We start from the raw sequence: 12,519 nt of genomic DNA, 5'->3' as shown, positions 1-12,519 counted from the left end.
AACGACTGCAAACAGCACTTTCTGACCCACAAAGCTGACTGGCAGCAGATGACAAATGTAGCGCCGAAGGAAAAGGCTGTGTGACGGCGCAGCAAAGCGATGAAAATACTCTAAATATAGCGTCTACCTTGACTGACACTGATTTTTTTTTTTTTAGGTAGGCCTTTTTTAAACTGGCTAAAATATGTTTTGAAATCAACCCTTCTATACAGCATGCTAAATCTGAGCTGTCGGGTTAGCATCCTGTCTGTTTCTGCAAAACGGGAGCACGCCGACCACCAGCTACTGTACGTCATACCTTGGCTATACATAAGTATCTCATACAGCCCACTTAAAAAATCCTAAACTATCCCTTTAAAGTACTGTAATTTCTTACTTGTATGCCCAGCTGATGGGCGTTTTTAATTGTCTCATCTCATGGCCCAAATGGTAGATTATCAATCAGGCACAACATCATAAATGTTGATGTGTGTTGTCTGTCTTTGCATCTTAATAATAAGACAGAAGGGGGCAACCAACAGATAATGTAGTGTAACTAACATGCCCCATAAAAGTTCAGTCATCTACATAAGAGCACACACCTGCCTACCTGAAGCAATACGTGTCTGTAATCACAACCAAAAACTAACTGTTCAACTTGCCAGTGAACTACATAAGCACCTAAAATGAGTTCATTTTTGATTTGAACACTCAATATGTGACTGAGTCAGAGGGAGGCTCGTACAGCTAGCAGGCGGTCTCCGGTCTGCAGCCGTCCATCTTTTTGGGCAGCTCCTCCTTCTATGATCTTGGTAATATAGATGCTGTTATCTCCTGGGATATGTTGGTTGCCGATCCCCCCAGCGATGCTGAATCCAAGCCCTGATTGAGTAACACACACAGTCAGGCACTCAATACATAGAATCACCTCTGATTTTACACATTTTTAGATATATGCAGTGTCTGGGGCTCATTCTTCTCTGCTGAATACTAAATACTTCTGTATCGAGTGGGATGTGTCCCTGACCTTTGGGTCCTTTCAGCAGGTTGACCTCCAGAATCGTCTCGGGTGGTGCCTGCCTCCGTCGGACCAGCAGCCTCACCACTGGCCCCGCCTCCTTCAGGGCTTCCACTGCCCGACTGTGAACCACCTCCGACACGTCCACATCATTCACACGCAGCACACAGTCATTCACCCTGTGGAGGGAAAAAAAAATCTTTAATACATATACCACACACACCACCCTGTCAGTCAACAGATAAGAGCGCTGCACAAAGGCAGGCAGAGACCCGAGCGTGGCCAATGTAATCAGAAACCTCCAAAGCACATAAAAAAGCACTCCATATCATAATTTTTGCATGTTTCAGGCTTTGGTTTTTCCAGTGAATCATAACTTTGAGGAAACACACAGAGCCTGGGGGCAGAGGGCTGTAGAAACTCTGCCTCCCACACAGCACTGCCTGGCGGGACACGGCGGTGGTGAGCTTTAAAGACGAGAGAAGGGGAGGTTAGAGTAGAAAGAGGACAGAGGGTGCAGAGGAGCTGGAAAAGAGCGGAAGCAAAGAGCAAGGTGAGGAGGGAATAGGGAATGGGGACATTGCAAGGAGGGGAACTTACCCAAGCCTTCCATCCATAGCAGCTGCTCCTCCTGGGATAATCTTGGTAATGAAGATCCCCGGATCATCAGGAATGTGGGGATTGTCTATTCCTCCAGCGATGCTAAAGCCCAGGCCAGAGTTCCCCTGCACACAGGTTATGATTGACATTTTAAGCAGGGTGCAGTAAACAACACACACACTTAGATGTATGTGATGGATTGAATGTGTGCTCAGGGTAAGAGCAATGTGGCTTTCAAGTCGTGGTATCTCATGCAAACTGCTCCGGGGATTTCTCCAGGCTCATCTAATGTGAGTTTTTATGAATGCATGTATGTGTGTGTGTGTGTGTGTGTGTGTGTGTGTGTGTGTGTGTGTGTGTGTGTCCTTGCATGTGACACATGATAATGCCATGTATTTCATTAGAAGAGGCACTTCATTCAAAATGTCACGCTTGCTCCATTATGCCACAGAGATCATCAGTGTTTGTCCACAGAAAAGTGGTTTTATGATCTAAAGCCTGAGTCTTCAACAGTAATCTTCTATTTTTTAAAATTAAAAAATGCCTGAAAATACAAATGAACATGAATCCAACATATTATCAGCAAAGATAAATTGGCCTTTCCATAAAAACAAGCAAACGAACAAATAACTAGTTTACAGTACACAACATTGATGTTAGGCCCTTAAATACTTGTGCAGTCATGTTAGTGTTAAATCACTGTGCGGCCCACAGGAAGTGCGCCAGGCTCTTAAGCAAATTTTCATAGTGGCCAAGCAGAGGAATTACAACTCTCTGGGCCATTGAGCCAAAAAGACTTTTTCCCATTGACTTCCACTGGGAACAAGACTTTTGTAAATCAATGGAGAATTTCTTTGAGCATCACAAGCCCCACAAAATGATTCGTTTCACTATCAGAATTTAATCTATTTGAGCTAACATTTGTTAAGTTTAGACAAGCTGCAACATGAAATGATTTTATCCCTAGTCAGATTAGCGGAGCACTAAAGCAGTGCTGATCAGTTCGCCTAGCGCGCCTGCTCTATGGGCCCAATGATGCTGAAGCAATCATTTGGGTAATCCCATATCGCGAAAATCAAGCTTTTTTGGCTTCATGTGCGTCTGAGCAACTCTCATGGGAATGAATGGGCCGCCGCTACAGATGCTGTATCCAGGTCTCTGGATCAGCGAGGCTAACCAGTAAGCTGACAGTTACGTACCAATAAAAATATATTTGGTTGGTTGGTTGTATTATTATTCCAAGTGTATGGACATTCTTGTGAACAAGAGAATCTAAAATACTTTACACATTGGAAACAACCATGGCGTATAAATATGTGAATCTCAAATAACTATTTCAATAGTTTAATATGCAACTCAGTCTAATACAGTATTTGTAGTAGGGGGTTCCTGCTCTGTCTCTCTTTCAGCTAAGGGGTCCTTAGCCTGAAAAAGGTTGGAGATCCCTTATTTTAAGTAAAGAGTAATTTAGAAGTGTCATTTCTATTGCATGATACAGAGCTAACTCTCTGCAGGAGATAGACACTACCACCTCCCGTCTCTCCTGTCCATGAAATGACAGAGGACCCATTTGGATCCTGCGGGTCAAAGCGCACTGCTGCATCTGACAGCCGTGGCCACAGAGACAGGCAGCAAACAAGACAGCTGAGAAAAGACTTCACTTTATTATTTTCTATAATTAATGAGCAACAGTCGCAACAAATTAGGACAGAGGGAGGCTGAGGCCTCCCAGTGTGCTGCTCTGGAGCTGAGAGAAGTACACTGGGCCTTACCACCAAATGTTACACACCCACAGACCTTTTAAAGTGTGACTTTGCATAGCTTATTTAAGCTTTCTGCATGCAGAAATGCCACTTAGAGTGGAAGGGCCAGAGAGGTAGTGTGCATCTGTCGTGGGATTGGAGGTGCATCTATATGTGGGTGGAATAATGAGAGCAGAAGCATATAGCTCTGCCACTACAAACTGAACCGCCGCTGACAAGTGCAGCAGTGCCTGCTGAACAATTGAACAGGAGAGTACTTTACATTTCTGGCGTCTGCTGATGACATGTGCATCAGGATTATGTAAAAAGCGGTGCCTCGCTGGCGTTATTTTGCTCTTATACTCACATGAGACATTCTTACCGCAGTGATGTAACAGCTGTAACTTCACTAACACACAGCAGTGCTTATGACTCTCCTGAATGCACTGAGATTACGTTTCTTCTTTATGGTCTTTAAGCTCAATGAGCAAAGATTGGGCTGCTTACTACCACCTAGTGGGGAGACATCCATCCATCATGCAGAAAATAAAGAGGAGTGTGGAAATTGTGGAAAGAAATGGTGACACTCACCCTCTCTAAGATGATCTCTTCGTATTTATACATCCCATCACTGCCATTTACCTGTCAGAATAAAAGCGAAATGGTTAGTTTCATCACTGAGCCTGCCATTTTCTAAAAACATAGTCATGAACAAATAAAGCATGCAAATGTTTCAGCGAAATCCTTCACCATATGAGTGGACTTATGTACAGGCTGAACACAAAGAGAAGCGTGGAGAATCGGATTACTGATAAAATATACAGAAGATAAATTCACCAGATTGTTTAACACACTAAAAATACCAGCGTGAATTTCTGATTTGTTGCAATCAAAAGTGTCTCGCTTTCCTAAATGCATGCACCGTGACACTAAACGTGCAACTGCAGAATGTGCATTCACCACAAACAGGCAGGGTCAATAGGATAATGGATGTTGGTCCACATGGCAAACAGCATGTTGATAACAGGAGGAGGCCTTTTCATCCACGCACACACACACACGCTCATGCGCCGACACAGAGGGAGTGTGAATGAGGGAGATATATACTGTACAGAGAGAGAGAGAACAGATACTTACATAAGGGCCTGCATCTAGTGAGTCTGCGTTGACGATGATGGGGGGAGGGTTGGCCTGTGAATATGAAGAGATACACATTATCTCAGTGTGTGAGGCTGGCAGCACGCAGACGTAATGCGGTACACACACTATCACTTGGGAGCAAAGTGAACGGATGCCATGGGAACAGTCGGTGAATCTCCTTGGGGATGAGGCTGTGTGTTTGTGTGTGTAGGTGGGGATGTTGGCAAGGTGTGAGGACTGAGAATGAGGACTGGGGCAGAGAGACCGCTGCTTATTAACCGCCACAGCCGGATATCCTGCGGTCACCTCATAAAAGAAACCGCCGTGTGGTTCAAGCCGTTGGGACAATACGTTTATCCCACACATCCTTTTCACTTCCAATTCACACACAGACGTAACGCCGTGTAGTATTACATACAAAACAACCATTCAGTAACATGAAAGAACAAAGAATTCAAAATTATCTAATTTTAAAGAATAATTTAGGGGTCAGGTTTATTTTGTATTATTTTGTATGTGTAATGCTGAAATGATTTGATTAATTACAGACAGTTGACAGATAATTATTCAACAATTTTGACAATCCAAGTAATTTCTAAAGCAAGGCAACTAAACATTAACTGTCTCCTATGTCTCAAATATAAGCTTTTTCTATGCTTAATACCTTTGTTAAAGGCTCAGCAGTTAATCCACTAACAAAAATGAAAAAATGATCATTAGCTGCAGCCACAGCTATGTGTTAAATATCTGTTTAATGTGGAATCAATGTGTTATTCTGGCAAACATAAGTGAAACAATAAGCCAAAAAATCACAAGTCAACTGACAGAAAACTAATGAACAATTATGATAATTGATTTTTCATTAAAGTCATTTCTAAAAAAAAAAAAGGGCAAAACAGTTGGTGAATTTAGCTTCTAAAAATCTCTGTTCATTTCTGTTTTGTATCCTTGTAAATTTAATATCTCTGGTCTGCTGTTTGGACAAATTAAGACATTTAAGAACATCACATTGGATTCTGAGAAATTGTGTTGAATTGTGTCACTGTTTTCTTAAAAAAAAACAGTTTAACAAAAATTATCACTAGATCCATCAATAATAATAACAAGAGTTATGAATTCCAGGCGAAAATATTCCAGGCTTTCTTCTTCCATTCATAAGGTCATCATAAGGTTGTCAACTCAATAACATAATTATTGTGGATTCCAGATGAATTTTCTTTAACCTAAATTTTGCTCCCCACTGTGTCATGAACACTTTTTTATTGAAAACACTGATCACACTTGAAAAAGGTCACATGAATATTGGCAATATTGATACATAGTACCAGTATCAGCCTTTAAAACTCGGTTGAACCCAATTACAAGTGCTACAAATTAGGTTTCACAGTTCAGTTAACTTTCCACTTCAGCTCTATTGTGCCACCTGGTGTTTCTTTTTCCATTTGAGGCCTGCAGAGCCACCAAAGAAGCTGAGAGAAAAAAGTTGCCGGAGTGGAAACAGAGAATCAAAAGAGTGAAGGAGGAGACACTGTTCGGTTTAGGAGCAGCTTGATGGCCGTCCTCTAGTTCAGCACACTGGCTGTCTACTTTTTATTGATTTGATTGAGCTGTGTGGGTGAGGGGATGCTGACGGCGCTGCTCGGGGACCTTACACTTCCTAAGGTACGCCACTGAGGAGAAAATCACTAGCTGCCTATCTTACCCCACACCTCCCCCACAAAGCCCTCTCAGCTCTGCCTCTGCATATGCAGATACTCCCCGTATCCCCGGAGCTGATTGTGATCTTCCTCCTGATTCACCACATACTACTTATGACTACTTATTAACAGTTGTGCTATTTTTCTTGTATATTGCAGAATTGCCTGCAATAAAATCTGTGAAAGACTGACAAAAAATCAATATAATATTATATTGTAATAATTATATATTCAATATTATTTGGGGTTAGTTAAGGTATGGGAATAACAGAATTTCACATAATGTTATAATATATCCAGAGATATTAAAGGTATATTATGCAGGATTTTCCTTTAAAAAAAAAGTACAGACTCATGCAAAAGTAGTCCCTCTCAATCATCACTTATGACCGACTAGAAGTGTGTGACGGTGCACTTATCTTCAGAGACTCTGCCCTCTACATGCATATATTCTTATTTTGCAGTGATTAGGATGTTCCTTCACAGGGTGCAGGTGAGATCAGAACTTTATAAAAAGGTAGCAACCAAGTGACAGACCGTAGGCAGCACATACAGTAGGAAGGTAATAAAATTGTGGAGACTGAGCAGAAAATTGCAAATAGAGAGAGGCAAAATGCCTAATGGACAAAGCATGTTCCAAAAAGAATGTGAATCTGAGGTCGGCAAGTGTGTTTTCAACCAGTAACCAACAATTCCTGCATATTATATCTTTATAGGGTTAGCGTCCACAATATAAAGCGTATGGCAAAAACTCTCACGGTTGGCAAATTAACGTCAGATATGACCCAACCCAAACTCTCTTATTCAACCAACCTCTCCTTGTTCCATCAATAGTTTACTTTCAACTCTTTGAATCACAGCTTGAGCAGTATTTAAAAGTCACTAAAGGGTTTACAATCCAGTAGCATGAGGCGGCAACAAAAGACAGAAGCTTGAAACAAGCCCTTAAAAAGATCTCATCCTTTGATCAAAGTCGTTCATCACCTCACAAGCTGTGTGCAGGCGTCATATCATTTTCTCCAATTCTCCACACATATCATTGAGTGAGTTCCCTGGTAATGAGGGTTGCTCTCCAGATAAACAGGAGCTGTATATTTGACCCGCTCCACTCGGTGGTGATGTGCTATGACTCTGGACAGCTGTGGCTGCAACCCCTCCCCTCCCTCCCTCCCCTCCCTCCCAGTCAGCACAATCAGGCCTCCGTTGTAATCTGCATATGGGCTAACAGATGCTCGCGTCTGTGCTTGTGTTTGCACATTTCTCATGAATGCGTTGCACTTTTTCCCTCCCTTTATTGCAGACCCCAAATCTCGACACAAATGCCCTATATCCAGCAGAGGGTTTAATAGTAAAATTATGAGTGCAAAGTCAACAGCAGCCGTGTTAGTGACAGTCGATTGTGAATGAAACCAAAGCACATACAGCAAGATGTGATGAAACACAGCCTGAGGGCAACACCGGGGAATACATGGCTACTTTTGTCCCTCAGTGACAGAGAGACTGAGCTCCTGAATCCACAAGACTACATGTGACGAAACACACCTGTTACAGTATAATGCCTTATCGCAAGTATCATCGTAGACCAATGTCATCCAGTGGGATCACTGAACCTACAAGTCCATCTGAAAGACAATAAATCCATCAGTGGTAGAAAACAGCAGTATTATCCTGGATTGCGGCATAATCCCGCTATCTGAATCTCACACAACAAGCAAACAAAAAGGAATAATGGAAGATAATCTCAACATGAGTAATCTCAACATGAGTTTGTTTAACATTTAGCAATTTATCCAGGTAACTCGGATTAGGCTGGATTACCCCTCCCTCCTTGGGACTGATGGTAACCTGTTTTACCTCTATGCTAACCTGCTAACGGGCCTTCAGAGGACATACAAGGGACAAACACTGATTTACAGTATCTGAATTTTTCTACCATGGGAGGCAGGTTGAAGATCACAGAGGTGAAGACAAAAGCAGCCGATTATAGTTTGATGTCAACCCAGGAGGGGACGGGAATGTCTGTCAGTGTGTTGCAGGTGAATGTGGGTCAGACTTGAAGAGATTCAATAGGTGAGGCAGTAAAAAAAAAAAAAAAAAAGGTTGCAGATGTAGTACAGTGCCAGAGCCGGAGACTTGAGTCAGACTTAAGTTTCCAAAAATGAGGATTTGACATGGTAAAAACCCAGAATAACCAAGAATAAGTAAGACAAAGACAGCCACACAGCAGGGCATTTCAGTGATTAGACCCTGCCCAGTTGCCAAAAGAAAATGTTGGCATTGCACGTTTCTGCAAACCACAGAGGTTACATTTGTATGCTTTAAACGCATTACATCAAAATTTCATAAGTGACGTAGTTCTATTTATGAGCTGACTTTGTCATAGGGGGCTCAGGGGTTCATGACTGGCATAACAACTAGGCGAGATGACTGCCAAGATGCTGACTAGTGTTGTCAAAAATATGACTTTTTCCTTACATACATTACTGTTTTGATACTCATTTTCTGCAACATAGACACACCGGATTCAGCTTTGCTTTCTCGCTATCTCTAATTGTTAATGTTTATATTATAGTCATTCTGCTGTTCTCTGCTACTAACTGAGAAGAGAAAAGTCATTGCGGTCAAGTTAAAAACGTGTTATATTTATCTTTTAATAAAAATGTTCAATTGTGTGCCCTCAATTCAATGTCCTTTTTTTCCCTGTGGCATTGAAAATCATATTGAATATTAATGTTTATCAGTAATTTATTGTATTGAAATATTGAAGTGACATTAGTAATTCCAGTATCATGACAACACCACTGCAGACAACTGAAAAGCGCCAAGAACGTTTGCTTTTAGCAAGAAATCAGCAGGTTCTTCAGCCATGATTGTTCCACCAAAACCAGGTATTTTAAGCTATCATGATCTTTTATTAACCAAGATGTTTTTGTGCCTTAACATAACCACACATAACCACCTTTTGCATTGAAAGGACAAGGTCTTTGCTGAGTAGACACACCATTATCAGCTTTGAAAATATTCAATTGCTATAATGATCGGAAATAAGGGACTTGAAAAACTTAGGAGATTTGTCTTGGGAGATGTGTCGCTTGACTTAGACCAGCCTTCAAAGACTGAGACGGCCTTATTTACACCTGGTATTAACATGCGATCTGTCTCTATATATATCATCTGGATAATGCCATACAGTCCACAGGCCTTTGCATTTTCACCTGGTAATAATCATTCTCATGATCTCCAATATGCCGGCATGTGATTGGATCTCAACACCCAAATAAGTTAGGCAGAGCTGTTTGCCGAACCGGGTAACAGAAAGCAATGCCATTCATCACATTTTTGGTGTGAAGGGAGGACCTGCTAGCTATTACTTACACTTGTAGCTTTTACCAGGTTTTTTGAAAGTCTCAGGAAGAGGAGACGAAAGGTCACCTTTCAACTTGCTGGGTGTAACTTTTTTCTTAATGATGTGGTCAGGATGTATGGATGGTAGGGCAAATTTAAGTGTTTGTCCTTATCCCGATACAGATTGCATGTTAATGCCAGGTGTATGTGGCATTAACAACCAAAAGATTTTAAACCAGTTCTCTTTAGTACATGTGTGGACTGACAGACATGGAAGGAATTAGGGCTAGATATTTAAGCTCGAGGGTTTCCGTTTCTATCCGTTGCCACTAATAGATTTTTGGAGCTGGACTGTTCATTAAGAGCACTATTGGAGTATATACAACATTGGGTTACTTATAGTGCACTTGGGACAGAACGTCAAGCACATTGAAGATTAAACTTAACCATTCAGTCTGCTGGGTCTAAATGTGTGTATTTACTTACAAACAGCTGCTCCTGTCATCCATTGATGTGATCTGATCAGCTGTGAATGGATCAACAGATAAATTATCCACTCCAGCAGTAACAAACTGCTGCAGAGGAAAACTCACTGAGAGCTCCTGCACTGCGGTCAGAATTCAGAAAGACAAAACACAAGGTATCGACTGAAAAAACTCAGTACAAAGTAGTGTTGAAACTCCTCCAAACAGACGATACCTGCTTTCAAAAGACTATTTGTGTGATTGTCCGACTACCACGCCAGCTACAACTCACACAGTCTGTGGTGTGGTGAAGTTTAGTGTGATGTATTTAACGAAGTTGGAAGGTCAGCGTGCCAAGATGCCACCAAAACAAAATATAGCTATACTACACGCCCATGGCATCTGGTGGCATTGTGCAGAATTAAATGCCTCCAATCACATGATGGGTATGATATAGAGTAACAAAAAAAAAGGGTATCAAATGCAGTACTCTATTGGTATCAGTATGACTTTAAGGGTACTTATATTGGTACTGGTAAAGTAGTAGTTTAAACATTGCACAGCCCGAGCAGGAGAGAACCCTATCTGGTTGTGATTACCATACAATGTTTTACCATGCGCTTTAATTCCTTTTAATTCAATAATCAAAAGCTGTTTTCACATTTTTTTACATCTGCCAATTCAGCGTTGAGGGTTACAGTAGTTTTGGTCTATAGCCATGTGTATACAAAGACTAAGACATGGAAGCAAGTAAGCATACCAGAGACAGAGGCCTCACGTACACACCGTGACAATGAGTCCAGACTGCTCCCCCAGCATGAGATCATTACATCAAGTCCCAACTGACCGCCAGGAGTGGAGAAAATCCACTCGCTAAAGTGCTTTCTTCCTCTCACTCCCTCGTTTCTTCCACCCATCTGTTCATCATAGCTTCTTATTCATCAATCTATCATCTTGCTCTTCTGTCAGTTGAGATTGAGTGTGTCTGTCTCTTGTCTCTCAGCATCACGGTGGATGCGTATCATGTCCCGGTGGCATTGCACCACACAGCACTCGCTTGGCTGCAGACCCTCGGGACAGTAAAGCCACAAAGACTCCCACTGAACCTTGGCAAGTGTGGGGCGCAGGCTTCGTCCAAATTGTTAAATAATCAATGTGTTCCCATGGTAACCAGTGCTTGCACGGTATTGGCCGGCGAGCCCGCTTAGCCGCCTCCCCCCTGCTTCACCTATCAGGGCTCTCACTGCAGGTTTATGCGGCTCTGTGCTCACACATGCCTGGCCATGGGCTGAGTGTGCTTGACTGCCATCAGTGCTGCCTACACACACACACACACACACACACACACACACACACACACACACACACACACACACACACAAATCCATACGTCATGGGTTTAAAAATGACGTTTCGGCTGCAATGGAGTCAGGTGGAGAGATCTGAACTAAATATCAAACATCTCTATTACGTATATGACACATGAATGCATAAGCTCACAGGCATTTTTGATCGGACTATGCTGTTTTTAATAGCACATGGTCTGTCAGGCAGAAATACTCTAAATCATCTAGGTTAAAGGATTTTGACATTTTGGGAAATACGCTTATTTGCTTTCATGCCAAGGGTTAGATGAGAAGATTGATATCACTTTCACATCTGTACGGTAAGTATGAAGCTACCAGCAGCAGTCCACCAATTTAGCTTAGCAAAATATTTGGAAGCATGGGGGAAAAAAACTAGCTTAGCTCTGTCTGAAGGTGGTCTGACTAACAGGATGTAGACTGTGGGTGTGAGACTTCATTATTCTATGTTACTATGTGAAACTAGTCTTGCATAGCCAGACCTGTCTCCACACTTCATTTTAGTGTTGTTCATAAAACAACAATAACCTTCAAGCTTGCAACCTGAAAAGTTAAACATCTTTTAATCTTTTAAGTGGCAATTTCTTTTATGGGGATTTAGCCATTTTAAAGACAAGGCGTGCCTCTCACCGTGCATATGCTCCACCAAATGTTCACTCCCAATACTATGCTGCATGGGTACTGTCACTGCATCATGGGCTTAGGGCTTCCCAAGACGATTGTGATTGGTTTAAATATTTACAAACAACCCAGAGTGTTTTTCCCCCCCTTAGTGTGGATGTAAAATGGATTTAGCCAGATGCTGGCACAGTGCTGGAGAAACGTCTGTATGTGATACTAGTCTACAGGTAATAAAATCTACCTACCAGCAACTTTTTCAAATTAACACTATACATCTTGTTTGTTGGATCTATACAAAAAATGAAGCGTCAAAACAATATTTTTTTGTCTAACAGGAGGATTTTGTTACATTTGAACAAAGCAAAGCTGGCTGTTTTCCCTTGTTTTCAGGCTTTATGCTAAGCTAGTTTAGTAGGCTGCTGAAAAGTCAATAAGTGTACAGATCATGACCATTTCCTTAGTCACACAGTCACTGAAGCAAATATTGGACTCTTTTGTCAAAGCCCGTCTAAACATTCTGTTTAGACGGGCATTTAGCATTTCTTCAGA

General features: G+C 41.7%; 1 protein-coding gene across 8 annotated transcripts in view; it reads right to left on the bottom strand.

The window, feature by feature from the left end:
- Positions 1-12,519, bottom strand: part of dlg3 (discs, large homolog 3 (Drosophila)) — a 107,289-nt gene that overhangs the window by 40,496 nt on the left and 54,274 nt on the right. For all 8 annotated transcript variants that reach the window (XM_088080965.1, XM_042492724.2, XM_042492727.2 and 5 more), the window contains 5 exons: positions 4,477-4,530; positions 3,931-3,981; positions 1,598-1,722; positions 1,007-1,176; positions 725-861 (listed from right to left, as the gene is read on the bottom strand). In XM_088080965.1, the coding sequence (XP_087937091.1) occupies positions 725-861; positions 1,007-1,176; positions 1,598-1,722; positions 3,931-3,981; positions 4,477-4,530 (537 nt within the window). The remainder of the gene's footprint in view (positions 1-724; positions 862-1,006; positions 1,177-1,597; positions 1,723-3,930; positions 3,982-4,476; positions 4,531-12,519) is intronic.

The sequence above is a fragment of the Plectropomus leopardus genome, chromosome 8 (assembly GCF_026936395.1).
Source record: "Plectropomus leopardus strain MGB_pleo_1.0 chromosome 8, ASM2693639v1, whole genome shotgun sequence".
In the NCBI taxonomy this organism is placed as follows: domain Eukaryota; kingdom Metazoa; phylum Chordata; class Actinopteri; order Perciformes; family Serranidae; genus Plectropomus; species Plectropomus leopardus.
This window is presented reverse-complemented; position numbering and strand designations above follow the sequence as displayed.